The sequence below is a fragment of the Ambystoma mexicanum genome, chromosome 14 (assembly GCF_040938575.1).
Source record: "Ambystoma mexicanum isolate Mex_15411 chromosome 14, UKY_AmexF1_1, whole genome shotgun sequence".
Classification (NCBI taxonomy): Eukaryota; Metazoa; Chordata; class Amphibia; order Caudata; family Ambystomatidae; genus Ambystoma; species Ambystoma mexicanum.
The window spans coordinates 220,340,901-220,368,544 of record NC_090940.1 but is presented as its reverse complement, the minus strand read 5'-3'; the positions used below and the strand labels follow the sequence as shown (position 1 = coordinate 220,368,544).

General features: G+C 48.4%; 1 protein-coding gene across 1 annotated transcript in view; it reads left to right on the top strand.

The window, feature by feature from the left end:
- Positions 1–27,644, top strand: part of MAP4K5 (mitogen-activated protein kinase kinase kinase kinase 5) — a 1,870,683-nt gene that overhangs the window by 1,487,251 nt on the left and 355,788 nt on the right. Inside the window, exon 27 of the mRNA XM_069638985.1 lies at positions 9,813–9,916. Coding sequence (XP_069495086.1) covers positions 9,813–9,916 — 104 coding nt within the window. The remainder of the gene's footprint in view (positions 1–9,812; positions 9,917–27,644) is intronic.

The window sequence follows — 27,644 nt, the reverse complement described above, 5'->3', positions numbered from 1 at the left end:
GACTGCAAAAAAGGAGTGCAGCTGCTTTGGTCTTGCTCACTGCTTAGCTGGTCAATTTGGGCACTTAGACTTCCAATGTCCAAATTATTTATAATCAGTACAGTGATCGTTGTGCACATTCAACATCTGAGCTCATCCTCACCTAATATTAACAAGGACGACTCCTACATGCTCCGAAAACTAGGTACGGCTCAGTGCCCCCTCTCCATTACGTAGGCCAAAGCTGCTGGATTTGGAATGCTATTAATATAGCCTAAGTAGTTTCTATCTCTGATTTCGTGAAAAGACTTTGCAGCTGATAACACCTCAGTCAAATTCGTGCCTCCTCAGGAAACAAGCACTTCCTTAATTAATTCCGCAATCTTGGGCTAGCTCCTCAGTACAAAAGCAGAAACCATAGCTTCCTGTGCATTTGTTGCTGCACTGGAGATCTCTGAATACTGATCATTGTTTCAGCCTTTTGAGATAATCAGCAGGTTCTCCCTCTTACTCTGTGTGCAAACAAGCAGTCATCCTGTCTAATCTGTCTCATTGGAACAGATTTCTATAATTTTGTGAAGTTGCCTGCTATTAAACTCTTTTAAAGCCTCTCGGGGGTCAGGGATGGGGCTGTTAGGTGGTGCGGGGGGGCAGAGGCTGTTGTGGGGGAGGTCAGAGGGGTCTGCAGTGACCAGTTGCTTCAATAAGGTGAACATATCATGAGGAATAGCAGCTCTTAACAATTGATTGAAATCTGCACAAGTAGGGTTATAACAATGAGCACTAACATTTAACTCTTCTTGAAACTTAACAGGATCTTCATGAATTCTAGGAAATCTTTACACAATATTAAATTGATTAGTGGCGCTTCACGTTGGAAACTGCCTCGAAGGAATGCTGCTGCGTTAGCTTAAGAGGATGTATTAGGGAACCCTGCACAGGTTTCATAGTAATTAGCTGCAGTTGATGTACGACAAGCTTTGAAATTGGCATCAATCACACATCGAATCAGTAGCTGAAAGCGATCGTGCTGTAGAGGCTTGCAGTGACCTATAGGAGTGGATTGTCTATATTCCGGCATTCACTGAGCAATAAATCTGGGCTCTTGACATTGAACCTGACCACCCGGTGTAGATGGCAGAGCTGATGCAGCTGCTTGGGGTAGATCTGGTGCCTGATCACATACAGGGTTAAATATTACAGGATTATAAAACTCTAAAGTATTTTCTTAAGTTTCTTTCACTTGGAGTACCCTTTGAAGTGCTGGATCTACTGTAACATTTTCTGTTTTTAGGGACAACCAAATCTGCCAGCTCTGCTTTTGCCAGCAAGTCTTTTAACTGCTTTTGAATTTTCCCTTGAACATATTTCAGGGCTCTGATCTTGGATTCAGAACACCCTTTATTGGCCTCTGCGTACCAGACAAAAAAGGAATCCAGCTGCTTTTGGCGAACCTTTGATCCCATGCTCTCTAAAGTTCCTCTTCATCAAACAGTCCTATCAAGATCAAATTAACCTTACTCAACGAACTTCTACATTATGTCGCTGTGGGTAGAATACTGCCGTTTATCTAGAAATGTAAATGTTTTGGGGGAATGATTTGTATTCATAAAATTAGTTGGACATGCCTTAGGGGGAAGGAACACTTGCTTTGACTGTCCTTTTCCCAATTTCACAGAGGTAAAATAAGGATTACCTAGGCTTCACCAAACTATTAGACCTGCCATTCATGACTATCGATCTATAACTATGCCCCATGCAACAGGGATGAGACGTGTTTTATATACACACACAAATCAGATCCCTTTGCTAGGATAGAAAGAACGGAAATGTAGAAATGGAAGGGCTAGTCACTGGTACCTTCTACGGATAACATGTTAACTGAGGCAAGGCTGGGGGTAAAGAAATAAAGCCTTCACCAAAGTCACACTTGCCGAACTAGTGGGTCTTTGGCTGCACTCATGAATCTGGTTTGGAGCAGGTAGACGGACAGACTCTTTCACACCGTCAGCACCCACACAGTATTCTTTGCCACCAGACCTAAAGAAACAACCTGTTCCCAGTTATAATGTTTTGTGGGGGTGAATCGTGGGAGAGGTACTCCGGTTGTCATGAGGTTTTGAATTGCCAGGGACACTTTCTCTCTTTTTTTGCATTAATTCAATAGCCATTCTTAAAAGAATAGTGACTCCCTACACTTATGTTGACCCCTTTGAACATTGTGTATGCAGGCACTCTTTCTGACAGATCTTAGAGTATCAAGTTTCCATAGACAAGGAAAAATAATGCAAACTATTATAATCTTAAATATGTAAAAATAATGCAAACTATTATAATCTTAAATATGTATCAAACACCCTCCAAATAGATCTAGATCTAGCTCTTGCTTCAGTTGAACAAAAGCTCCCCAGTTGAACACAAGCTCCCCAATCCATGGGCGCTCCCCTCAGCGAGATGCCCATTTAGACAAAGCGCCTTACCTTCTTCGTTTTTTTAGGTTGTTGTTGAGGAATTTGTTACTACACCTCCTATGTGCACTGAATCAAGCAACCTCTGTCAGGAAAACAAAGAACTAATTTCACTGCCAGAGCAGGGGTACATGTGGTCACAGAATCTAGATCTTTCGTACCGCTATGCAAGCCACTACCTCAGCCGGAGTGAGGACTTTTCACATCCATCACCAGTTGGGTTGGAGAAAGGTTGTTTCTGCATGTCAGAGAATGGCAATGTACTACTTCAAATGCCTGGGCCGCCAGGTCAGATTGCAGGGTTACTGTGTTACTTTCCTGCAACAGCATCCAGACCAACCTCCTTCTCCTCATCGGGACATGTGTCTTATACCCGCAGTGGAGAAAGGCAGGGGTTGTTATTCCCTATACTTGAATATGCAGCATTTGAAACAATTCCTATGCAAGGGCTGATGCAAAATGGTCACCCTTTCCCAAATCCTGCAGGCCCTCAAATAGCAGCAGTAGTTGGTGTCACTGAACCTTCTGAATGCATAGTTACATGTGCCAATGCATACAAAGAATAAGGAAAGTGTCCTTAACTGTCTGACACACATGTTCAATAGTAGTTATCAAGTCGGTCAATTTATGAAATAGTCTACAATAGACATATTCTTGTTTCTGTTTTCCAGGAATGGATATTGTATTACTTTAATACTCTCAATTATAATAATTGTGGTAGTATCAGTATGATCTCCCTCAATTATTATACCAGGTGGAGTCTCACAAGCCAACACATGAGAAATTAATGAACACCTGTTGATGCCACCTTGCTTTCATCGAGGTGGGATAGCATCACAAAGCTGCACTTGTATCTTATACCACTCTATGCTCCTTAAAACTCAGTGAAAGGACTCTCTCTTTTGTTTTATAGATGGGTTTTGAATTCTGAAGAATCACTGAAGCACAGGATTCCTAAGAAATGTTGCTCCTGATGAAGGGACCAGGTCCACGAAACATGCAGAGCTTCTTGTTTTTATGATTGATTGATTAATTAACTTCTTAATGCTGAAAAGTAATACAGTATCCATTCCTGGAAAACAGAACCAGGAATTTGTCTATTCTAGACTATTTTGTAAATTGACCCACTTGATAACTGCTGAATAGTCATAACATTTGACTGTGTTTACAGTATATAAGGTGAGCCAGGGACCCGAGTGTCCAACACTTAAGGACACTTACCTTATTCTTTTTCCATTGGTAACTCATGTGCCAAAGTTATATTTTTCTCCCCTGCAACCGATATTTGCCTCAATACTAAAGAATTTGTGGACATTAACCCTAAGAACAGGTGTGCGCTTCTCTGAAACAATTTTTGCTGATGCATACAAAGCACAGAAGATACATGATGTTCATTGTTGGGAACACCTGTTACCAAGTCAAAGTCCTGTCTTTCAAACTTACTTCATCCAGATGGCCTTCACTAAGTTGTTGGCTGTGGTGTCTCTTTGTCTCAGGGGAGAGCATATTTATGTATTTCCCAGTCTAGATGACTGACTGATCCGAGCCTGCATCGCAGATCTGTTGACGGCTGCCCTGCACTAAACTTGCTGATTTTTGTACGGCTTTGGTTTTTCTTTGAATAAAAAGTCCTAAACCATATCTTCAATGTTGATCCATTTCCTGGGAGTAGTGTTGGACTCAGTGGACAAAGTAGCGAACACCACCTATTTCAGTCTCCGGCTCTGGTCCCTGCCGCAGCCATTGTTCGACTCATTTGACTCATGGCACCCTGCAGATTTGTGGTACCTGAGACGCTCTTGCGTACAAAAGTCCCTTCTGTGGCTAATTTGTTAGTGTTCCCAGGCAGTATGATGGCTCTAGCTCATCTGTGGTGAGTCCGTCAAGATAATATTCTGTGGAAATAGCCTCTAAGACAACCTTGGCCTTAACTGACAATGGTCAGGACGCTAGCCTAAAGAGTTGGGGCATTCACCTGAACAAACTTCTGGTGAGCCTACTAATGGTCCGCACCAGAGGCGAAATAGCACATTAGTCTGCTAGGGCTGAAAGCAATCAGGTTGGCCTTGATAGCTCCCCTGCCCTCTGTGCAAGGATAGTATGTCCTGATCTTGATTGACCACACCACGGCGTTGCCTTACCTCAGTAAGAGAGGTGGTGTGTGGTCACTCCCGCTTTGCAGAAGGCGATGCAACAGCGATTCTAAGCCCCAGGGAACAACTTCTCTGCCAGAAGCACATCATACCTGGACGTAGAACTTTGTGTTGGATGCCTTGAGCTGTCAGGTTTCGGTCTCCCACAAATGGGACCCTTCCCAGGAGGTGTGCAGGGTGAGATTTTCAAGCCTCTGCAGGGCTCCTCAAGTGGACCTATTCACCAACAGTGTGAACAGGAATTGTGAGGGGCTCTATTTCAGGAAATTTCCTCTGAGAGGGTCATTGGTGGATGCATTGATTGTAGAGAGAAACTTCAACCACAGGTTTGCCGGGGTCATGTAAGTAATTATTTAGTTAACAAGAATTTTGAATTCGAAAAATCACAAATTCGAAATGCCGTACCGAAATAATCACTTACTTGACCCCGGACCATTATCCCCCTACCCTTAAAACGTACCTCCTGCTCCTCACTTACCTGCTGTTCCTCTGCACGGCTGCTACACTGTGACGTGACTTCCGCCTCCCATTGAGGAGTGCAACTTCTGCCACAGTTTCCGTTTAAAAAAATAAATATCCCGCTCTCCTTGATCAGCAATATGGCTTTCTCAGCAGGCTGCACGGTTTGGGTCTACCATGATTTTGATTGCCCCAGATAGGGCTTGGAGGATGTGGTGCTCTGAACTTTTGAACATTGCCATCTGCCTTTTATGCCTTCGCGCGTCGTGTGAATCACCTGTCCCAGTCAGCAGGACAGGTTTTGCACCCAAATGTCAGCAGCCTCCACCTTCATGCTTAGCTGCTGAGTGGCTGAACTATAGGGTGTTGGATTTATCTGATGATATCCTGGATGTACTTCTGAATGCCCTGGACTGCTCAACCACTTTGGTTCTTGATTTTCTGCTTTTTCTGGCTTAGCGTGGCCTACAAGCTGGCATTGTAAAGGGGTATTTTGCACCCATTTAGGTCTAAAAGAGAACCGCCGTGCAGAGCTTATTCTTTTTTGTCAATCATTACGCTATTTTTGAGAGGCCAGAGAAATAATTTTCACTGCTCCAGTTTATTGTTCCTGCCTGGGATTTGAATCTTGTTTGGACTTTCCTCATGGCAGCTCTCTTTGAGCCTATGCGTTAATACTCTTTTAGACTTATACATGAAGGGATTTTCTTGATTGCTATCGCTTCAGCTAGATGGGTGTGTGACCTTCTGGCTCTGTCAATGAAGGAACCATACATGGTTATGTTGTGTGTGAGACCCACTTTTCTGCCAAAGGATGCTTCAGACTGTCACCTTTCCCAGAAGATCCACTTGCCGGTCTTCTTTCTTCTGCCTCAACCCTCTTAGGTTTAGGGAGCGAACCAGCAGAGGGCTCTCAGCTACAGTGTTTCTCGGAGGAGAGAAGTTAAAGTGTTGATCTAATGTTTGTTCCTTTTGCTGGGGCTCTGGTAAGAAGAACTGATTCCAAGCAGACATTGGGCCTCATTATGAGTATGGTGGCAGTCTGGAATTAAGGGTTGCGGTAGCAACGTACCAGCACACTTTCTGGACCAGCACACTCAGACTCTACGGGCGGGGGCCATTACGCCTCTGCCGGGCACAACCGCACCCGCCCGCAGAGTTGTCACAGAAGCACCATTGACAACCGTTGACAACGGTGCTGGTGCTTCCATGAACCCATTCCATTGGAGTCCTATGGGACTCCACAGGAATGGGGACTTACCAAATACGCCACCTGACTTCCTGCTCCGCCGGGACTTGTAATGACTTGTGGCACTGGGAAGTCAGGCGGTGAATTTGGTGTTATTGGGACGCCAGAAACCCGCCGCCAGCACCGGCTGGTTACCGCAGTCCTTGTAATGAGGCCCATTATTTGGTGAATTGTCCTCCTAGCAGCCATGTTTACTCTAGAGCCGCTGTCCCTTTTCTCATTATCTGTCAGGCCGCTACATGGGTTTCCCTCCAATATTTTTAAAGGCTGTGGCTTTAGCTCTTTATTTGATTAGAATACCCATTTTGGTCAAGCAGTTCTTCACGCTTTCCTGGTTTAAGTCATGGTTCTCGCTCTCCTCCCTTCCCTGGTACTGCTTTGGAAGCCTACATATAATGTGAACCTTTTAAAGGAAGAAATCCATTATAAGACAAATTATTTACTGTCAGTAATGGTCCTTCCTTCGAAGTTTCCTTGTCACCCCAACCCCCCCCCCCCCCCATCACCCCACCAGCCTATCCCTTATGTGTATAGTTTGCGCATTATGGTGTTCTGTGTTCTGGCACTGGGGAATATATCTAAAATTAGGAATCTGTGTCAAGAAAGACTAATCCATCAGAAAGAGCATTACCGAAGGTAAATCCAGTGCCGTACCGGGTGGGGGAGGCAGCTTGCCCTGCCAGTGGCTCTTTTAAGAGCCAGACCGGGATATTTGGCAGTGGTACACCTCTCCCGTTCCGCACCCTCATTGACAATGAGGTGCCGAACAGGAGAGGTGTCCACTGGCAGGAAAATGTCCTGAAATGACAGGTTGGTCCCATGAACTGCAGACACCTTCAGCGGCACAGCAAAAGTCCTGCTTTAGCATCGGGCTGCCTGTGAGGGGGTCTGCAGAACGCAGGACCCACCCTGTCATTTTGACCTTTCCAGGGTTCACACGTTTGTGTGTAAATTCCAGCTCCAGGAAGCAAAGCAGCTATCCCAGAGAACGGACACCTTGTTCTATCAACAGAGCATTAACATGGGGCCCATTACACATTGATAGTGGGCAGGGGGAACTATTAGCAGGGACTTTTGTCCCTTACGAAACGTGAATGGGGGTTTTCAGAAGTGACGAAGATGCGTAATGCAGCATGCTTTATGACATAATGACTATGGCTTTAAAACCCAAATGGGGATTTGTTAGGCTCACATTAATCTGCATTATGCTATTGTGACTTTGCATGCAGGATGGGTAGAACGAAACAAAAGCCATACTCTTATTGCCCAGCATATTTCTATGATGATGTATATAGTGTAAAGTTAGTTTATTATGAAAAGATAGTTTATTATGTAATGTTGTTTGATCCCAGGGCATTTCTATAAATAAAGTATTATTTAAGCACATGAAATGCAAGACAAAATCTTAATATATATATCAACTAAACCTGGAAAGATGTGTTTTGTTGCTTAAATTGTCCACATCCCGTGAAAACGGGATGTGGACAATCAAATAATCAAAATGTGTGATCCTGGGAAAATCATTTAATCTCACTGCGTCTTATCTGCAACTCCATAAGTGATTCACTTCATAGCATATGTTAATATATCATGCTATTATAAAAACAAGCCTAATGACTATAGTGTTGCTCCATATATAACAATAGTGCGATTTCTCCAGCATGAGGTCTAGCATGGATTCACATGCTCATGAATATTCCCCGTCGTCAGGCTGGGAATCCTCGGTAAAGAAAAAAATCAGTTTCAGTTTCGTTTCTGAGCTGTCTTTATCCTAATAACCAATCGCTGGTCTCTGGGTCATACTGCCCCCAGCCAACGACTGCCCTCTACCTAAGCCCCTCCTCTGGCAGCCATCTTCAGATTTTTACTGCATGTTCAAGTGTTGGGAGTCCTCATGCTATAGCTCTTGAGCTTTTACTGCGTTTTGCGATTTTTCAAAGAGTTTAATCTCTTTTTTTTTTCGGTCAATCGAGCCTCAAGCTCCACCGTTTCTACTTCCGATCAACGGGGACCCGTTTTGGAATTTTCTATGCCCCTCAAGGGCGGAGTTTCCGTCGAGTTTCACTTCTTGGTGGATTCCGGAAGATCTTTGTGGCCTACCCCGCGTGGACATGGCCCAGGACAAAGGAAACACGACGCCCGGATCCAAGCTGTTCAGGAGCTGCCCTGTATGCGGATTGCAGAATGTCTTCAAGGAGGATGAGCATTCCAGGTGCCTCTGCTGCCTTCACGAAGACAAAACGCACGTGGAGAAGGACTGTGCGTTTTGCAAGAACATGTCGGAACGGACTATGAAAGATCGGCGTATCCGCCTCACCAACTGGCTGGAAGGGAAGAGCACACCTTCACGAGATTCTACTGCGTTTACTGGGATTCCAGGGAGGAGTCCAAAGTCGGCCAGGCAGTGCTGCGCAACCTGTTCGCCTGAAGGTGGGCCTGGTGAGGAGGTAAGAGATGCTTAATGTTGAGTTGATGAAATGCTTAATGTTGAACCTTGCCACTTCCTGTGGTTGTGCATGTGTGTACTGCTATGTATTCTTGTATTCATGAGCATGTAAATCCATGCCAAACCCCATGCTGGAGCAGGAACAAGTTACTTACCTGTAACTGTTCTCCAGAATGGGTCTGGCATGGATTCACATACGAACCCTCCCTCCTACCCCTTTGCGGCTCTTCACTTGGTCATACTGCCACTTTACGTGCTACCAAATCCGAAGATGGCTGCCAGAGGAGGGGCTTAGGTAGAGGGCAGTCATTGGCTGGGGGCAGTATGACCCAGAGAACAGTGATTGGTTATTAGGAGAAAGACCGTTCAGAAACAAAACTGAAACTGATTTTTTCTTTACCGAGGAATCCCAGCCTGACGACGGGGAATATTCATAAGCATGTGAATCCATGCCAGGCCCATGCTGGAGAACAACAGTTACAGGTAAGTAACTTGTTCCTTATGTATTTTGCACCACACTTGGCTTACTTATGGCAATTTATTCTAAAATCACTTACATGGTGCCTCCAAGTATCAAAGACTGGTGATGCTCCTGGTAATGTCCTTTTCTGTGAAGTCACTTCTGTTGGTGCAATCCATATGCAAATTAGGAGATCTGCATCTATTTTCCACACAGAGTCTGGACAGAGCTATAATAGATGAGTTTCCTGCATCTGTAATGGTCCTGCAGTTTTATTTTATTTTTTGTTATGTGTATGTGTTAAAATGCCATCTGCCACTAATGTTACCCAAAAAGTTGATTGGGGGTGCAAATGATACTGTATGGAATACTGTGCATTGTATTTGGGGGAAAAAGCTGCAAGGCTTTTTTTGTGACTCGTCTCTACCCCCCACATGCTTGCTATGTTGATTTATGCCACGCATCGCTACCCCCCCCCCCAAGAGCACTGTCCAGGAGTTTGCAATGCTGGATACTCCCCTGGGTAGGTCATTTGTTTTTCTAATGAATTCTATATCATATACAACAAATATTAAGTGTGCATTTTGTTTACTTTCAGTGAGAAACCCATACACAGGACATAAGTACCTATGTGGTGCTTTGCAGTCTGGAATTCTATTGCTTCAGTGGTATGAGCCAATGCAGAAATTCATGTTAATAAAGGTATGTTTTGTTTTCATATGCCTCCAAATTAGTATTGTACATTATCAAAATGCATAGAAACTATTATCTTCTTTCTATCGTATATCCAGAATTTACTTTTGTAGACCATAATCCTTTGTCTTGCTTGTATTAAACACTCTGGGCCTCATTACCGGTAAAACCGGCAGGCTGCCGCCGGACTTGTGGGGATTTACCGGCTCCGGACTTGCCAGAATCATCGGGGCATTACAGCCCCGGTGGTCCGGTAATTCCGGAGCGGGCATTCCGTTACTCCCCATTCCCATGGAGTCGCATAGAACTCCATGGAAATGGGGGCAGTGGAAACACTGGCTCATGCGGTAATGGTACCAGTGTTTCCACGTCCGTGTGCGGCCGGTGGCGTTACGCCCGCCAGGTCAGACCTGGCGGGTGTAACACCACACAGCCACAAAACTCGGAGTTAGCCGGTCTGGAAAACTGTACCAGTACGGTTTTACTGGCACCGTTAAATCCGGACCAGCTAGCTCGTAATGAGGCCCTCTATTTATTAAATGGAATAACAGTCAAACATCTTTTATTCTGTCCCAATATTTTTATTTTAAATGTCTTCCTGAAAGTCATTTCTGTTGTTCATACTTTTTTTGTATTTTGGGTCTTTATTGAATATTTCAGTGTTTCAATGGATTGCTTTTCTTCTGCAGATTCATCATCTTGATTGTTATCCATCATCCAGCTCTGCTTTTTTACAGGGGTCGTTGTGGACATCGGCAGTCTTGTCCGGCTCTTGATCGTCAGCTCTGGAAGTAACGTCAGCCGTCGTATATATAGCACATCACTATGCCCCATACTTCAGTTCCTTTTTTCTGCGCGCTTGCACGCTGCGTCGTGAACACAACTTGAGTTTACTCAACATTTTTTTGTTGTACAAATTGTACGTTTTCTATGAAAACCTCAATGCGATGTCGTCTCACCACGTTTCAGGCTTCAAATGATGCCACGATTGCGACACCCACGACGTCTGTCTGTGGTGTCTAGGTATTAGTCACGACACTTAGGCCTGCGCATTGTGCACAAAAATGCAGCTGAAATCCCTATGTGAGGGGGCTGTGAAACTGGCCTTGAGCCGACCGTGCGGCAAGACTCTGGCGCGATCGCTCGTCATATCTTCGGAGGCCGAGGATTAGGAGCCCACCCCCGATAAGGGGAAGGAACCACATTGCAAGAAGACCAAGAAAGTGTCCCATTCCAGGAGCCATTCCTCATCGTCTTCCTCGCGGAAGAAGAAGTGGCACCACCTCCCTCGACGCAAGTCCAGCCCGTCGTCGGAACAAGGTAAGCCCTCTGCGGGGCCGACCACTTGGGAAAGTTTCTATGCTCGAAATATTTAAGAGGTAAGCTACTGTAGGTGCGGCTCTGGCCCCCGACCAGCAAGCTTTGGCGACAAAAGCGGCGCTCTGTGCTCCCGACCCCAAACCAGCCACTCCATCGACATCATCAAAGTCGAAAACGCCTTCGGGCGTCGCACCTAATAGGCAGAAATTGCCAGAAGGCCGAGGCCCAAGGCGTCCATCGGTCGTCCGAGCGTCCCTCTGCACCAAGAGACCCATCGGCATCCAAAGCTACTTTGACTTCGAAGCCTGTTCCGTCGGCGATCAAGCCCTCAGTGCCGACACTCGGCGATGGTTCGTTTGTGCCATTATCGAGATCAGGGTTCTTTGACTTGATGCAGTCCATCTTCAGGTGACGCCAATGATCAGGTTGACCCTGTTTACACGGGAGCCGGTGAAGCCGATCTATTGGCACTGGCACAAGGTTCACAGGACGCTAGTGGCTTGGATACCTCTCCAGACCTTGAATTGATTGCAACAAAACCAGCCCTATACCCATGTTAACGTTAAGTTCAGGGCTCTGGTTGTCAAGATTGTCGACACCCTTGAGTTGAAGGTGTCTACCACATCTCTCCCAGGGTATGAGCTCACTGATATTCTGGACGAGGGTCCCACAGTTGAGCATAACATACCATTTAACCCAGCCATTGCTGACCCTTTATCCTCCTTATGGCAGCACCGTTGTACAATTCCCCCCTGTAAATACCAATTTTACGAGGAAGTATAGGCCGGCAAGAGGATACTCTTCTTTACTCGCCACACAACCTTCTCCGAAAGGGCTGGTTATACAGACTGCCACTATTTCCACCAGGCCATCGACATCCACCTTCAATCTGCCTACAGACAGAGAGGGTAAGAAAACAGATGCATTTGCCAGGAAGGGTGTTCACCTCTGGCAGCATGGCGCTCAAAGCTACAAACATTGCCTGTGGATTTGCAAAGTATTCCTTCGGTTTATGGAAAGCTGTGGAACATGCTGCTGAATACGTCCCCGAGGGTGCTATGCAGGACTGATTTTTTACAGCTGGTGGGGGATGTGAAGGAGGTAGCCAAGCAGTCATTGCAAACTGGCTGTACGTAGCAGACTGCATTGGCCGATCAATGGGTTCATCAGTGGAAAGGAGGCGGCAGGCCTACCTGAAAAAGCCTGGTTTCTCCCCAAAATGTTCAGAATAGGTTGGTGGATATACCCTTTGATGGAGACATACTTTTCAGTCAGAAAGCTGACAAATCCTTGGAAAAGTTTAAGGAATCCAAGTTGGCTGCTAAATCACTTGGCCTAGCGGCAAAGCCGGCCAAGCCTGCCTCCAGCTTTGCCTCCCAAGGCAATGGCTATAGGCATTACGTACCCTATTGCAGGAAAGCGCAGCTCACACAAACTGGGCAGGGGCAGAGGCGCATCTTGCGTCCCGGAAGGGGCAGAGGGGACTCTAGAGGCCAACAAGCAGCAACAGCAGAGGGGATGCCTGCACCCTCTAGGCCGTTTTGATTTCCCCTCCCACAATGCACCGGTTGGTGGACGGGTGGCAGGTCATTGGTCTCAGTGGCAGGAGATAATCTCTGATGCCTGGGCCCTGCAGTTGATTCAGTGGGGTTATTGTTTGCCTTGTCTAAAGAGACCAACGGACAGACCCCCACCTCCCCCAATCCAATCGGCACAGGAGCTCCAGGAAGAACTGAGAGCCCTGTTGTCAAAGGGTGCCGTGAAAGAGGTACCTTCCGAACTGAGAGGATCGGGTTGGTATTCTCAGTATTTCCTAGTACCCAAGAAGGGAGGAGGTCTCTGTCTCATTCTGGACCTCAGGGCTCTAAATAAGTTTCTGAGGAAAGACTCATTCAGGATGGTGATGTTTAAAGAAATTCTCCACGCTCTTGAATTTCAGGACTGGCTGGTGTCGATAGACCTGCAGGACGCTTATTTCCATGTACTGATACACCAAAAGCACATTAAGTTCCTAAGGTTCCTCATAGGGGACAAGCACTATCAGTTCAAGGTGCTGCCCTTTGGTTGACCTCCGCTCTGAGTGTCTTCACCAAGCTTATGGCGGTAGTCGCGGCTCACCTAAAGATATCTGGGGTCCATGTATTCCCATACCTTGACGACTGGCTGATCCAGGGAAAGTCAGCAGGACAGGTCTTGTCTCATCTGGAAGACAACTGCCTACTATGGCACAGGTTGGGCTTCTCCCTCAACTTGTAGAAGTCCCATTTGACACCAGTTCAGCATCTCCAGTTAATCAGAGCAGTCCTAGACACTCTGGTAGAGAACGCTTTTCCTCCTGAGGAGAGAGTGTCGGCAACATAGCCCAGATGGTGCATTTGTTTGAGAACTAAGCCACCCTTCCAGCAGCTTCTTTCCTCCGCCTTTTGGATCTCATGGCTTCCTGTATTTTTCTAGTGCCAGAGGCCAGGCTGCGTATGAGATCCCTTAAGTGGCTCCTTAGGAACCAGTGGTCTCAGTATCTGGTAGCACTCCAGGATCAACTCTGTGTCCAGCCAGGTAGTCCGCGAACCTGGCTGGTGGAACACACGCAGCAATCTCTTGGCGAGGAAACCCTTCTGGCCTCCTTGTCCTTATGCCCGAGTGGTCACGGATGCATCTCTGAAGGGTTGGGGCACCCACTGCAAGGATTTGCAGGTGAGCGGCCTCTGGTCTCCATCAGAAGCCGGGTGGCACATCAAGCCGCTGGAATTACAGGCCTTCAGGTTAGCCCTGAGGGCCTTTGCCCCGTCTCTGAGGGAAGCATGTCCTCAACCTGCCAGACAACACAGTGGACATGCATTACCTCAACAAGCAGGGTGGTGTGCACTCCCGACCCCTTTCCACAGAGGCGATACAGCTGTGGTTCTAGTTATGGGAGAACCAAATCTCAGTCTAGGCTGTTAATCTGGCGGGGACAGAGAACACCTTGGCAGATGCTCTGAGCAGGCAGAGCACGGTCTCGCTCTAGTGGGGAAGTGTGTCAGGAGGTCCTAGAGGAGGTCTTTGATCTCTGGGGTTCCCCAGCAGTGGATATTTTTACCACAGAGTCCAACAGGAAGTGCAAACAGTTTTGCTCAAGGAAATTCCCATCAACTGGTGCTCTGGGGATGCGTTTCTGGTGGATTGGAAATTCCGTCTCCACTACGCCTTCCCCCGCCGATCCCTGTCATCCCTTGGGTTCACAGGAGGTTGAGGAGATTTCGAGTGACCATGATCTTGATCGCCCCGGATTGGGCAAGGATAACGTGGTAATCCGATCTCTTGGATCTGACCATCTGTCTGCCTCTCTGGTTGCCTCGGCGTCCGGATCTCCTGGCCCAGTTGAAGGATCGAGTGCTCCACCCGACCCCAGATTCCCTCAACCTACATGCATGGCTCTTGTGAGGATGAGGTATGATGACTGGGGCCTCTCAGAGGAGGTACTTGAGCTGTTGCTAGCTGCACGCAGACCGTCTATAAGATCTCTGTATTCTTGCAAGTGAAGAAGATTTGAGACGTGGTGCAGGGACCCTGAGTTTGACCCTATCTCTTGCCCTACCACTACAATGATGGGGTTCCTTCTGTTCTGTCACTGGCCTCTTCAGGTTGCCACAGTCAAAGGGCATTTGCCGGCCCAGTCTGTGTTCAAAGGGTCCTCAGACCAAGGTTCCTTTTTTTACTGTTCCAGTCATGGCCCAGTTCCTGAAGGACCTTCTCAACAAGTTTCCACCAACCCCATTTGCTGTCCCAGATTGGGATCTTAATCTGGTTTTTACTTACTTGATGACGTCTTCGTTTGGGCCAATGCACTCATGTTCTTTGTGGCTGTTATCCCTAAAAACAGCCTTTTTTGTTTGCGATCACATCTGCCAGGAGGGTTAGCGAACTGCAAGCCTTGTGCTGCAAGCCTCCCTTTCTGAAGTTCTTTTGTGAGAAAGCCTCTCTTAAAGTCAGACCCATATTCCTTCCTAAGGTGGTTTCAGAGTTTCATCCATCACAGTCTACTGATTTACCCATCTTTTACCCTCTGCCTCTGCCACATCCCTCAAAGGAGGAAGAGCGGTTCCACCGCCTTGATCCCAAGAGAGCGATAAACTTCTATGTTGCTTACAGATCTGAGTTTAGGAAATCAGACCAGTTTTTTGTGGTCCATTCCTTGTCTAGAAAAGGTCTTTCCATCACTAAACAAATCCTGACACATTCAGTTATTTTGTGCATATCCGAGTGTTACCATTCGGCAGGCAAGGAGCTTCCAGCGGGCATCAGCGCCCACTCAATGAGAGGAGTTTCAGCTTCTACAGCTCTCCAGAGAGGGTTCCGAGTTAGGGATATATGCCGAGCGGCGGTGTCTAGTCAAAGGATCGACACCAAAGGGTCGACAGGTCAAAGGATCGAATTTTTTTAATTTTTATTATATATATTTTTTTAGGTTTTCGTTTAAGGAAAAAAGTGTTTTTTAGCAAAAAGAGGGTTGCGGGGGACCTCCCCCCAAAAAAAAAAAATATGTGGAAAAAAAAAAAACATTTCGATCCTTTGACCTGTCGACCCTTTGGTGTCCATTCTTTGACCTGTCGACCCTTTCACTGTCGATCCTTTGACTGGCAACCTTGAGCGGCACCTTGGTCATCCTTACATACTTTCACCAAGCACTATGCCTTGAATGTTGCACAGGAAGCCGATGCAAGGTTTAGTAGGGCGGTTCTACAGAATCTACTGGTTTAAATCTCTCCGCCCTCCTCTGTTATCCTAACTGCTTGGGGAGTCTATCATGGTGAGGAATCTACAGGAGAAAAGCAATCCATTGAAGGAGAAATTACTCACTGCAATGATCATTCTATGGATTCTTCTCCCGCAGATTCCTCACCGACCCTCCCATCCAGCACCGCTCAGAAAGTTCTGTGGTTGTCGCTTCTGTCCAAACGAGAAGGCATCTGGTGATGGCTCTGGGATGACCACTTCGAGGGGATTGTGTCCTCCGACGTATTCCACATCTATGACAGGTAATTTCCACAGCTGTGCTGCTTCTGAAAATTTTCGGCAGAGGGCGTCCTGCGTCGATGATATCGATCAGTTGTCCCACGAGGGCCTCCGTCGAGGGTCGACGTCACCGGATGTTATATATAGGACGCATGGCGCCTATAGCCTCCGTTCTGTTTTTTCCGCAAACGTGTTTGCTTCGGAATCTCGGCGCGCTTGATTCTTCTCTTCGATCGATGTCTTCATCTTCTTCTACTACCCCGAAGTCGGGCTTTAAAAAATGTCAGGACTGCGGTTCGAAGGTGTCCATCACGGACCCGCACGACATCTGCCTCTGGTGCCTCGGCAAAAGCCACGCCACAGACGACTGCGAGGTTTGCCAGTCCCTAAAGTCTAATGCCTTGCGGGAACATAAGAAGAAATTGAAGGTAGGTAGGGTGTCTAAGCCCCATAATTCGAAATCCACTGGGCTTTCGACTGATGACGCGAGGGGCGACTCTCCATGTCAGCGAAAATCCAGGGGGTCTTGGTCTAGGAGTGGTTCCCACCATTCCTCTGCCTCATCGAGGCATTCTAGGAAGCACCTTCACCGGTCGCCTTCCCCGTCCTCGTCAGAGGAGGACTCCGCCAGACGATTGATTTGTCCCACCAAGTCTTCGTTGCCGGCCGAATGGGAATCATTCCGCCGGCAGATGTTAGTGATTTTCGAGTCGCAAGGTACAGTTTCGTCCGCGCCTTCGAAAGAAGCCGGCAAGGAATGGGCTCTGTCCACCACTCGCATGCCTTCGGGCTCGGGCGGTCAGCGCGATCAGCAGGAGCTGTCGAGGTCCCGTTCGGACAAGGGAGATCGCCATAGCCGTGCCAGATCCAGGTCCCGGTCCTCGACGCCATCGAGACCGTCGGAACCTGTGAAGCCTTCGAAGAAGTCGTCAACGCCATTGGCGCCGTGTCTGTCAAGGGACACTCTCGGGGCTCCACCCTCGAAGAAGTTGTCAAGGCCGTTGGCGCCTCGGTGTTAGGGAGATTTCTCTGTTTAGGCTGAATTTCCTAACCTAGTGAGTCCCCCAGCAGCTTTGCTGGATTTTTGGGGTTTATTTTTTTCTCCTGCCAAGAGTGAGACTCTTTTACCCTCACTCTTGGGCATGATTTGAGTGTGTTTCTTTGAATCTAGATGTGTTTAATGGGCTATGGGGTCTTTTACTCCATAGGGCTTCATGTGTTTTTTGTGATGTGTGTTACACAGCACCCTCAGTGCCGTGACACTGGGGTGTCATAGTGACCCCCCAGTATAGACTCCATGCCCTGGGACTGACTACTGTCTCCCAGGGCATGTAAAGTCACCATTGACTTTACTAGTCTTAAATTCTGAACAGAACCAGTACAAACCATCATATTGTGGACGTACTGGCTGGGGCAATTCAATTGCCCCGGGGTCTGTTAGTCGAGGGGGCACGTCTCCGCCCCCCCTGATCGAATTTTGGCTGGTGGCAGTGGATACTACTTTTTATATTCAACCGCAAATATTTTCCTATGGGATTTCCCATTGTTTTAGGCTACTATCTTTATTTAATTATTTACGGTAGCCTCGAACATACTGCCGGTTTATTTAATTAATATTAATTCTCCGGTTGGTATTTTTTGCCAAAACTTGATTCTAAAATGGCGTTTGTGTTCTCTTCTGTGACTCCAACCCAAGTCGAGCCCTTTGTTCCACTTTTTGGCAGGCTTCTCCACAGAAGCCCTCCAAAGTAGTGCGACTCTGTCTGGGGTACTTAGGAGGGGTGGAGGGAAATTTAGGCACCCTGGACTGAGTTGCCTAGGCAACTCAAGTCGCACTCCATCCTGATTGGCCCAAGTGGTGAGCCGACCGGCTCACCACTTAGCATGTTTGAGTGACAGCTAGGCTGAGTGAATGGGGGTTTGCGGCATAAAAGCAGGGCTTCGGGGACTGGAACTTCAGAAGTCGCCACAGGACCTAAGAATCCGACGAGGGAGAAGCTGAGCCGACCTGCCACAACACCACGACCGGTGGAGCCCTGTTGGACCGTCTCACCACTTTTTCCCAACGACAGAGGAGATCTCCCGCCGGAGAGTCTTCTTCCTTTAACTGGTGGGGATAACCAGTTACACCGTCTTTTCGTTTCCCGACGTATCTCGTGGCCGCCTTGCCAGTGCCAAGCACCCCGGTAACCGGGATACCACGTTTTACCACGACCGCGAAACCAAGGTACCACCTTTAACCGGAAAACTCAGCGGCTGGTTTCTGCCCTGGTAGTGCAACGACCTTCATCTTTCCTCCAAGTCGAGATCTTCTCTTCCCCTGGACGACGACACAACTTGCACCCACTACCAGGAACAACAGCCACCGCTGGCTGATCCTTCCCACTTAAGGTACCGTGTCCCGCCTGGCTTCCCTTGCTACCGACTGTACGGGGTAGATTTAGCCCCCGGCTTTCGAACCTGGGTTAGCCTGGGACACCTTGGCTAAACTTTTCTAAGCCTCTCTAAATGCTTTTCTGAACCCTCTGCAAGACTTTCTAAGCCTAGTGTAACTGTGTGATCTTGGGCGCATTTGTGCTCTGCTCTCTCTAAGAGTGGGCCCCGCCTTTGGACTTTGGCTCACCAGTGACTTTTTGCTCTCTGCCTTGCTAACAGTGTTCTGGAATCGTAGAGTGGTGTACCTCTTCTTTTTATGTCTTTTTCCCTCCCCTTTTCACAAACTTATTAGAGTGCAATCTAGTTAAGCGCTCACCTCTGTATGAAAATAAGTGGTGTTTTACTGTGATTTCCTAATAGGGAAAAAGGGGTGTATATATCATAATGGTAACTGTGTTTAGAATATTTTACAATAAGAGTGCTGGAGTGTTTCAACTGTGTGTTTTCAAATAAATAATTATATACTTTGATACCAAAGCTCTGGTCGGTGTTTGCTTGTATTATTGTATTTGAGTGCCTATTGAGTATACTTTACATACTGCCTAACTCTTCTTGAGGGAAGTCTGACTGCTCAGCCACAGCTACCAGGTAAATCTGGGTGGTACAGACTGCTACCAAGTGGGTTTACTGCCAACACCTGTAGTCTTAAATCTTTTGCAGTGGTCCCTAAGGGAACTGCACAGGTTTCTGCCTAACACTAGGGAACTGCACAGGTTTCTGCCTAACACTCGGTCCACGTAGACGCCGATTCCCTCAGTGCCCTCAACGCCGTTTGTGGAGGAGGGCTGTGGAACCTCTGAGGAAGGCTCTCAGTAAGTCTGTGAGGCCTGTTTTTGAGCCCTATTCTGTTCCTACTCCTAGATTGGAGTTTTTCCAACCTTTACAAGATATTTCAGAGGTTGAGGAACTGTCGGATGAGGAGATGGTTGTGCCTCCTGATGTCCCTGATGATCTTTTGTCTGGGCATAGTCAGATGGAGGAACTCCGTCAGTCATTGCATGACGCTAGTGGCCTTAACACCTCTCCGGAGGTGGAGTTTGGCCGACCTGAGCCTGGGGCGCATGCGGATTCCTCCTATCAGCGTCTCATGTCAAGGGTGACAGAATACTTGGGGTGGTCTGCTCCACCTATTGATTTTGCTCAGGATGGTTTGACGGACATCCTGGAACAAGTTCCATCAACTGACCCGGTGTTGCCGTTTCATGTGGCTTTGCAAAGAAGGGTGGCGGTAGCTTTGTCTGCTCGGGCGAGTCTACCGGCAGTTAATAAGTCAATTCCGAAAAAATACCGCCCATCCAGTGGTGACCCCTGCTACTTATCGACACACCCTACTCCGGATAGTTTGGTGGTGCAGGCGGCTACAGCCTCCTCAAAGCAGGCTGCGTACCCTACCATCCCTCCTGATAGGGACGATAAGCGCTTTTATGGCTGGGCGAGACGACACGGATGCCATATGTGAGTCTGTTCAGTCGGGTTTGGACATGGCAGACTGTGTCAGCCGGTCCATGGCTGCGAGCACCGTGATATGCAGGTTTGCGTGGTTGCGGAAGTGGGGGTTTGCTCCTGATGTGCAATCCCATCTTCTGAACATGCCCTTTGATGGTGTTCATCTGTTTGGCAGCAAGGCTGTCGAGAACCTTGAGAGGTTGCAGACCTCCAAAGCTGCAGCAAAGTCTTTGAGCGCTGCAGTACGTCAATCTCCGCCTTTTCGTCCTAGGGGACAGCAATGGAGGGGAGGTTCTTTTCGGTACTACTCTTCCTTTGGTAGATTGAGAGGAGCTGCCAGTCAAAGGGGCCACCGTAGGATTACCCGGGGTGGAAAGCAAGGTACTCGAGGTGCCAAAGCCGCTCAGGCAGTTGCCTCTTTGCCCTCAGGCACTGCCACAGCCGTGTCCGCTCGGTCATGAGGCCCATGGTTCGCTGGTTGGGGGCAGACTTGCGCAGCATCTTGGAGAATGGCGGGCCATTACTTCAGATGTGTGGGTTCTGGAGATCATTGCCCACGGCTACTGTCTTCCCTTCTGTCAGAGGCCTCACGGCAATCCACCGGGGAAGCTCGCTTTGAAGCGTCCAGATCCGCTCCTTGCACAGGAAATCCTATCCCTGCTGGAGAAAGGCGCTATAGAACTGGTGCCTGTAGCGCAGAGGAACAAGTGATGGTATTCCCCTTATTTTTTGATCCCGAAAAAAGACGGGGGATTGAGACCCATCATGGACTTGCGTTGGTTGAACAAGCTCCTCAGGAAGGACAAGTTCAAGATGGTAACTCTTTCTCAAGTCCTCCAGGCCCTTCAACTTCAGGATTGGTTGGTGTCCCTGGACCTCAAGGATTCTTACTTTCATGTGCCGATTCATCCCAAGAACAGGAAGTACCTGAGGTTCGCGGTTGGCGACTCGCATTTTCAGTTTCGGGTCCTGCCGTTTGGATTGACCTCCGCCCGAGGGTCTTCAGAAGGCTAATGGTGGTGGTGGCAGCATATCTCAGGAAAGGGGGGGATTCACTTCTACCCCTACCTGGACGATTTGTTGATCAGGGCGCGCTCTCCCGAGCAAGCCCTGGATCATCTGTCTGTCACCTGCCACTTCCTTCACAAGCTGGGCTTCTCCCTCAATTTAAAGAAGTCCCATTTGACACCTACCCAGAGGCTCCAGTACATTGGAGCTGTGCTCGACACATCCCTGGGGCAGTGTTCGCCTCCCCAGGTGAGGGCTCATCACATTCTGCAGATGGTGGACAAGTTTCAGCATGCTCAGAGTCTCCCGGCGTTCGAATTCTTGAGGTTGCTCGGCCTCATAACATCCTGCATTTTTCTGGTGCCAGAGGCCAGGCTGCGGATGAGATCTCTGCAGTGGGCTCTCAAGATGCAGTGGTCGCAGTTCTCCAGCAGGATGTCAGATCCCGTTCAGATTCCGACCTCGGTCGCCCAGGATCTTCTATGGTGGGCCGACGAAGGCAATCTGATGAAGGGAGCACCATTTTGGCAGCCATGGCCGTAGGTGACGATCGTGGCGGACGCATCCCTCATAGGTTGGGGAGCTCATGCCAACGAGTTGACAGCTAGCGGAAGTTGGTCACCGTCAGAGTCCAGACTCCACATCAATCTGTTAGAGCTGAGGGCCGTCAGGCTAGCCCTGATGGCTTTTCTGCCGTCTGTGCGAGGGAAGAAAGTCCTGATTATGACGGACAATAGTGGCCATGCACTACCTCAACAAAAAAGGGGGGGCAGGGTCACTCACGTTGTGCAGGGAGGGAATGCAGCTCTGGTTCTGGGCCATCCAGCAGGAAATTTCGCTCTCGGCAGTTCATCTGGCCTGAGACGAAAACGCGATGGCGGATGCTCTGAGCAGGCAGAGCACGGTCTCTCACAACTGGGAGCTGGCTCAGGAAGTTCTTTTGGAGATCTTCGCCCTTTGGGGAACCCAATAAGTGGATCTCTTTGTCACCAGTGTCAACCGGAAGTGCAAGAAATTCTGCTCGTGGGAATTTCCTCCAAGAGGAGCCTTAGGGGATGCGTTCGTAGTGGAGTGGTCCTTCCCACTGTTGTACGCGTTTCCTCCAGTCCCCGTCATTCCGCAAGTGTTGCGGAGGTCATGGAGGTTCGGTTCCCGAATGATCCACATTGCTCCGGCATGGGCCAGGAGAGCGTGGTACCCGGACCTTCTAGACATGTCCATCTGCCCTCCACACCGTCTTCCCTACCGAGACGATCTGCTTTCACGGGAGGGGGGTCGGGTTCTCCATCCAGAGATCAAGTCTCTCAGCCTTCATGCTTGGTACCTGAAAGGTTGAGGTATAAGGATTGGGACCTCGCCGAAGACGTGATGGAGGTGTTCCTTTCGGCCAGAAGGCCCGCAACGAAATCCCTGTACCGTTGCCTTTGGTGAAAGTTCTGTGACTAGTGCAGGGTACAGAATGTGGATCCTTTCCAATGTTCCATTCCTTTGGTTTTGTCTTTTTTGCTTTATTTAGCCCACAAGGGCCTGCAAGTGGGTACCATTAAGGGTTACCTGGCGGCGCTGTCCATATTTAAGCGTTCGTCTGAGGAATGTTCTTATTTTAAGATCCCTTCGACTTCTCAGTTTCTAAAAGGGCTAACGTGTTTCCACCGTCGCCTTTCCAGGTGCCTGGATGGGATTTGAATTTGGTTTAAAGTTCCTAATGGGAGCTCTGTTTGAGCCATTACATTCTTGTCTGTTGCGACTGTTGTCCTTTAAAACTGTGTTTTTAGGGGCGGTTACTTCCGCATGCAGAGTGGGTGAGTTGCAGACACTTTCCGCCAAGCCACCCTTTACTGTGTTCCATAAGGACAGGTTTGTCCTGCGGGTGCGGCCTTCTTTTCTTCCGAAGGTGGTGTCGGAATTTCATTTAAGCCAGAAGGTTGTTCTTCCAGCATTTTATCCTCCTCCACATCCTGGTAAGGAAGAGGAGAGGCTCCATAGGTTGGATCCTAGAAGAGCTTTGAGTTTCTATCTCTCACGGATGTCCCGGGTCAGAGTGGACGATCAGCTCTTTTTTGGTTATGCTGGAAGGCGCTTGGGCCAGGCTGGTTCCAAACGGACCTCGTCTAGATGGATCATTTTGACGATCTCGGAGTGTTACTGTTTGGCGGGAAAGGACCCTCCAGTAGACTTAAAGGCTCACTCTACTAGGGGTGTGGCTGCCTCCACTGCTCTACAGAGGGGTGTTCCTATTCGCAATATTGCGAAGTAGCCACATGGGCCTCTCTCCATACTTTTGTGAGACACTATTCCTTGGACTCCATCCATGGGCAGGATTTGGCCTTTGGTAAGGCAGTCCTTTATTCAGCCATTTGATTGGGCATTCTAAAATTGTAAGTTATTTTCCTACCCCCATAAGTTGTTACTGCTTTGGGAGTCTGTCATAGATGTGGAATACGTCGGAGGACCAAATCCCCTCGAGGAACAAGTTACTTACCATATCTGGTAACGTTCTTTCGATGGGATGTTCCTCCGACGTATTCCATATCGCCCTCCCAGCCTGCCCCTCTACTGAATTTCTTATGCGATTGCAGCTTACGTTTCCACAAGGCTTTCTGCAGTCATACTGGCAGGAGATTGGTGCCACACTTTCTGGGAAAAAACTATAACTGAGGCTATGGGCGGCGTGCATCCTATATATAACATCCGGTGATGTTGACCCTCGACGGAGGCCCTCGGGGGACAATGGATCAACGTCATTGACGCAGGACGGCCTCTGCCGAAAATTTTTACGAAGCAGCAAAGCACTGGACATTACCTGTCATAGATGTGGAATACGTCGAAGGAACATCCCATCGAAAGAACATTACCAGATATGGTAAGTAACTTGTTCTTCTGTCTCATTGGTTAAAAAACATATATATACTTATATATATATATATATTTTTTCCCCAATCGTTGTGGGGGATCACCCTGTTGGCTGTCCTTCTTAATGTTTTAACTGCTGTTTAACCTCCTCCTGTGTTTTTTTCTTCTGCAACTTTCAGGCGCGAGGGGGGAATGGAGGAACTGAAGCAAGGGGTCGTATTGACGTGCTATATATACAACGACCTAATGTCACTTCCGTAGCCGACGATCGAGAGCCGGACAAGACTGATCGACGGCCGAGTCGAGGTCCACTACGCCTCCTGTCGAAATGTTTCCGAACAGCAGAGCTGGATCATGGATATCTATCATTATGAGGAATCTGCGGGAGAGGAATCCATAGAAGGATCATTACGCTGAGTAATTTCCCCTTCTACAGCCTTACAATGTGTAGGGAGGTATTTTATAAAAGAGGCTAAGCCTTGCCCACTTTCTCGGTGCAGGCTCACCGCCCCTCGATGGTTGCCCCGGTAACTGGCGATTCTAGTTCTTGTCAGAGCACCTGGGATTTGGCACCCCGAAGGTAAGTGCATGTCAGGTGGGGGGCTGGGCCCCTATGGTGGTCTCAGCTGTTCACTGTGCTGCATTGCTGCAAAGCCTGTGAATGTTACACGGCTGACTGTGCTGCCACATAGTGTCTGTTCTACTGGCTTGCTTGCTCCTCAGTGTTCCTCTCCCGATGTGTGGTACGCCGATCAGCATGGAGCTTTGGTTGCTGCCGCAGCTTCGAACCTGGGTCGGTAAAGACTCAGCAACTGCTTCTGGAGTGCTTCTTTCTCTCCGATGTCAATAGTCTTGCCTGATGGCCAGTTTGCTGCTTCTAAAATAAAAGAAGGAAACCGGCATGCATTTTTGGTAACGAGGTAAGGCTGGAGATGATGGTCTTCCAAAACACTTACTAGCACAAGGGAGGTTACAGAAATTGGTCCCTCTTAGGCGCCATTCGGGTTAGGACTGCTCTGGATTCCTCCTTCCAGGTTCCAGCTGCCACGAGGAGAAGTTCTTAGCCCCTTCTGACAAGGTCAATGACTTGAAAGCCACAAATGGCTTTCCAGCGCTTGATTGCAAAGATAGTTGACACGCTTAACTTATCAACACCATCCCGGACTAAGGAACAGTTCAGCTGGTGGACTTTTTGGGAAAGGGTCAGATAAGTAGATGCTCCTTCCCTTCACCCTAGCTGTAGAAGCCCCAGTGTTGGAAGCCTAGAAAAAGCCAGCTACAGTCCCTACTGGTGACAGGAACCTGGCAAAGAAGCACTGCCCAGCACCGTCTGACCCGGCTTACTTGTCCACCCATGCCTTCCTGGAAAGCTTGGTGGTACAGGCAGCAATGGCCAATCTAAAGGCGTCCACCTTCCCCTCTCTACCCCCAGACACAGATAGCAATATTATGGACGCTTGGGCTAAGAACATCTATGCCTCAGGCAGCCTCGCTTTGAGGGCTATGAACGCCTCCAGCGCCATGGCCAAGTTCTCCTTTAGACTCTGGTCTGCAGTCTCAAGTGTGGCAGAATACCTACTGAAAGGTGAATTGAGAGAGGGTTTCGACTCTCTTATCCAGGATGACAGGATGGCTCCCGGCAGATGCTGCAGTCTGACCTAGACACAGCAAACTGTGTGCCAGGGACAATGGCCACGAGCACATCATAAGAAGGCACTCCTGAATAAGAATCTTGGATTCGTCCAGCACCCCCAGGACATGCATTCCGAGCTCCTGTATAGGCTCTTCGCCTAACGCAGCCTCTTTGGTAAGGCTGATGGCTCCCTTCAGAGGTTCCAGTCATCTAAGACTAGGTCACGCCTCACATCCTTGCGGTGCAACAATCTCTGGCACCCACAGGTAGAGGAAGGGAGTGACGTACTCTGGTCTCTCCTCACCCTGCGGCAGAGGTCAGGTGTCCACAGGCAAACAGTATTTGCTCCTTTTCCCTAGAGGGACAGGCAGGGGAACCCCCAGGCATTTACGCCAATCCTAAACGGTGCCCTCTGGTGCCCCAGGTACCAAAGCTTTGTGAGGGCGATTTCCTCCATCATTCTCCTGTGGGAGAGGGGATGTCCCTGTTCAACGAAAAATGGTTTTGCACCACATCACCTTGGCCCTGCAGGTTGTCCAACAACAATACTGCCTCCCATTCATTCAGTGCCATCCAGACCATCCTCCCACTAGCCCCCCTTGCCTCCTGTTCCCCTTTCCTCTTTTGTAGGCGGCCGGTCAGTTTCTGGAAAAGAGCTTCAATAGAACATGTTCCACACTTGGAACTAGGCAAGGACTATTATTCAGTTTACTTTCTGGTTCCAAAAGATGGGGGCTTGAAAGTTCAGTATGATAACACTAGCCCAGATGCTCCAGACCTTCTATCTGCAGGACTGGTTGGTCTTTCTGGATCTTCAGGATGCTTATTTCTGCATTCTGATCCATTGGAGGCACAGGAAATACATGAGATTCATAGTAGAGCCCTGTCACTGCCAATTCAAGTTCCTGCTATTCAGTCTTTCTTCAGCACCCACATTCTTCGCCAAGCTGCTGAAAGTGGTTGCTGCTTGACTCCGTAGGGAGAGCAGTCCCGTGTTTCCTTAACTGAACCAATGGCTCGTCTGAGCCCAATCCCAATGCTAGGCATCAGCACATCTGTATCGCATTGTAGCCTATTTCACAGTTTGGGCTTCTCCATGACCTTCAAGAAGTCTTGAGATTTGCCATCCCAATTCCTTGACACTAGCCTGGGCAGGACTTTCCCAAAGATCGAGTGGCAAACATCTTTTAGAAGGTTCAAGCCCTCTAATCTTAGGAACATGTTCTGGTCTCAGCTTTTCTGAGATTTTTGAGTCTCATGGCTTCATGAATTCTCCTATTGCCGAAGGCCTGACCATGCATTAGGTTGCTTCAGTGGCTGCTCCATTGCCAGTGGTCCAGTGCACAGGTTTTAAGTCTTGGACAGGGTCTCTTAGGAGCAGAACTATTACACTTTCTGTTCATACTGGAAGCAAGGAGAGCCATCTGAGGAGACCCCCAATGCAAGATCATCTCCGCCAGAATCTCCTGGCAGAGCCTCCACTCGTGGGAGGCCAAAATCATTCTGCTCAAGTTATCCACTTAGACATTCTCTATATAGGCCAGAGGAGTTGCTGTCATGTCAGAGTTCTGCCGTTATGGTATTACCTACATTTGCTCATGTTCAATACCAGCAAATTGAAGTGTTCCTGAAAGTCTGCGCATGACCATAGACCACCCACCATCCGGTCCCACAGGTGAGTCCCCCAGCGTTTCAAAGACTAATCAGTGACCAGTGTCAGTTGAGGCCAAATTTGCCAAAGTAACACACCAGGTCGAATCCCAAGATTCCCTTTTCGAAACTTGCAACAGATCTGACATGGTACCTTGAAACTCGGGAGACTGGCAATAGAGCAGCCACTGAAGAGAGCTAATCCTCATCCTGTGTGACAAGATCCTGGAACTGACCTTGTCAGAAAGGGAGGAAGGGAACCAAGGTGATAACAGATGGAAGGGCTCAAGTCCCTGATTCTCCCCTTGTGCCCAAATGCTTGTGTGCTGAACCACGTCTCATGTTCTACCTCGTACATCAAGTAACCAACAGACTTTCTCTTCCTGTTGCAGATCC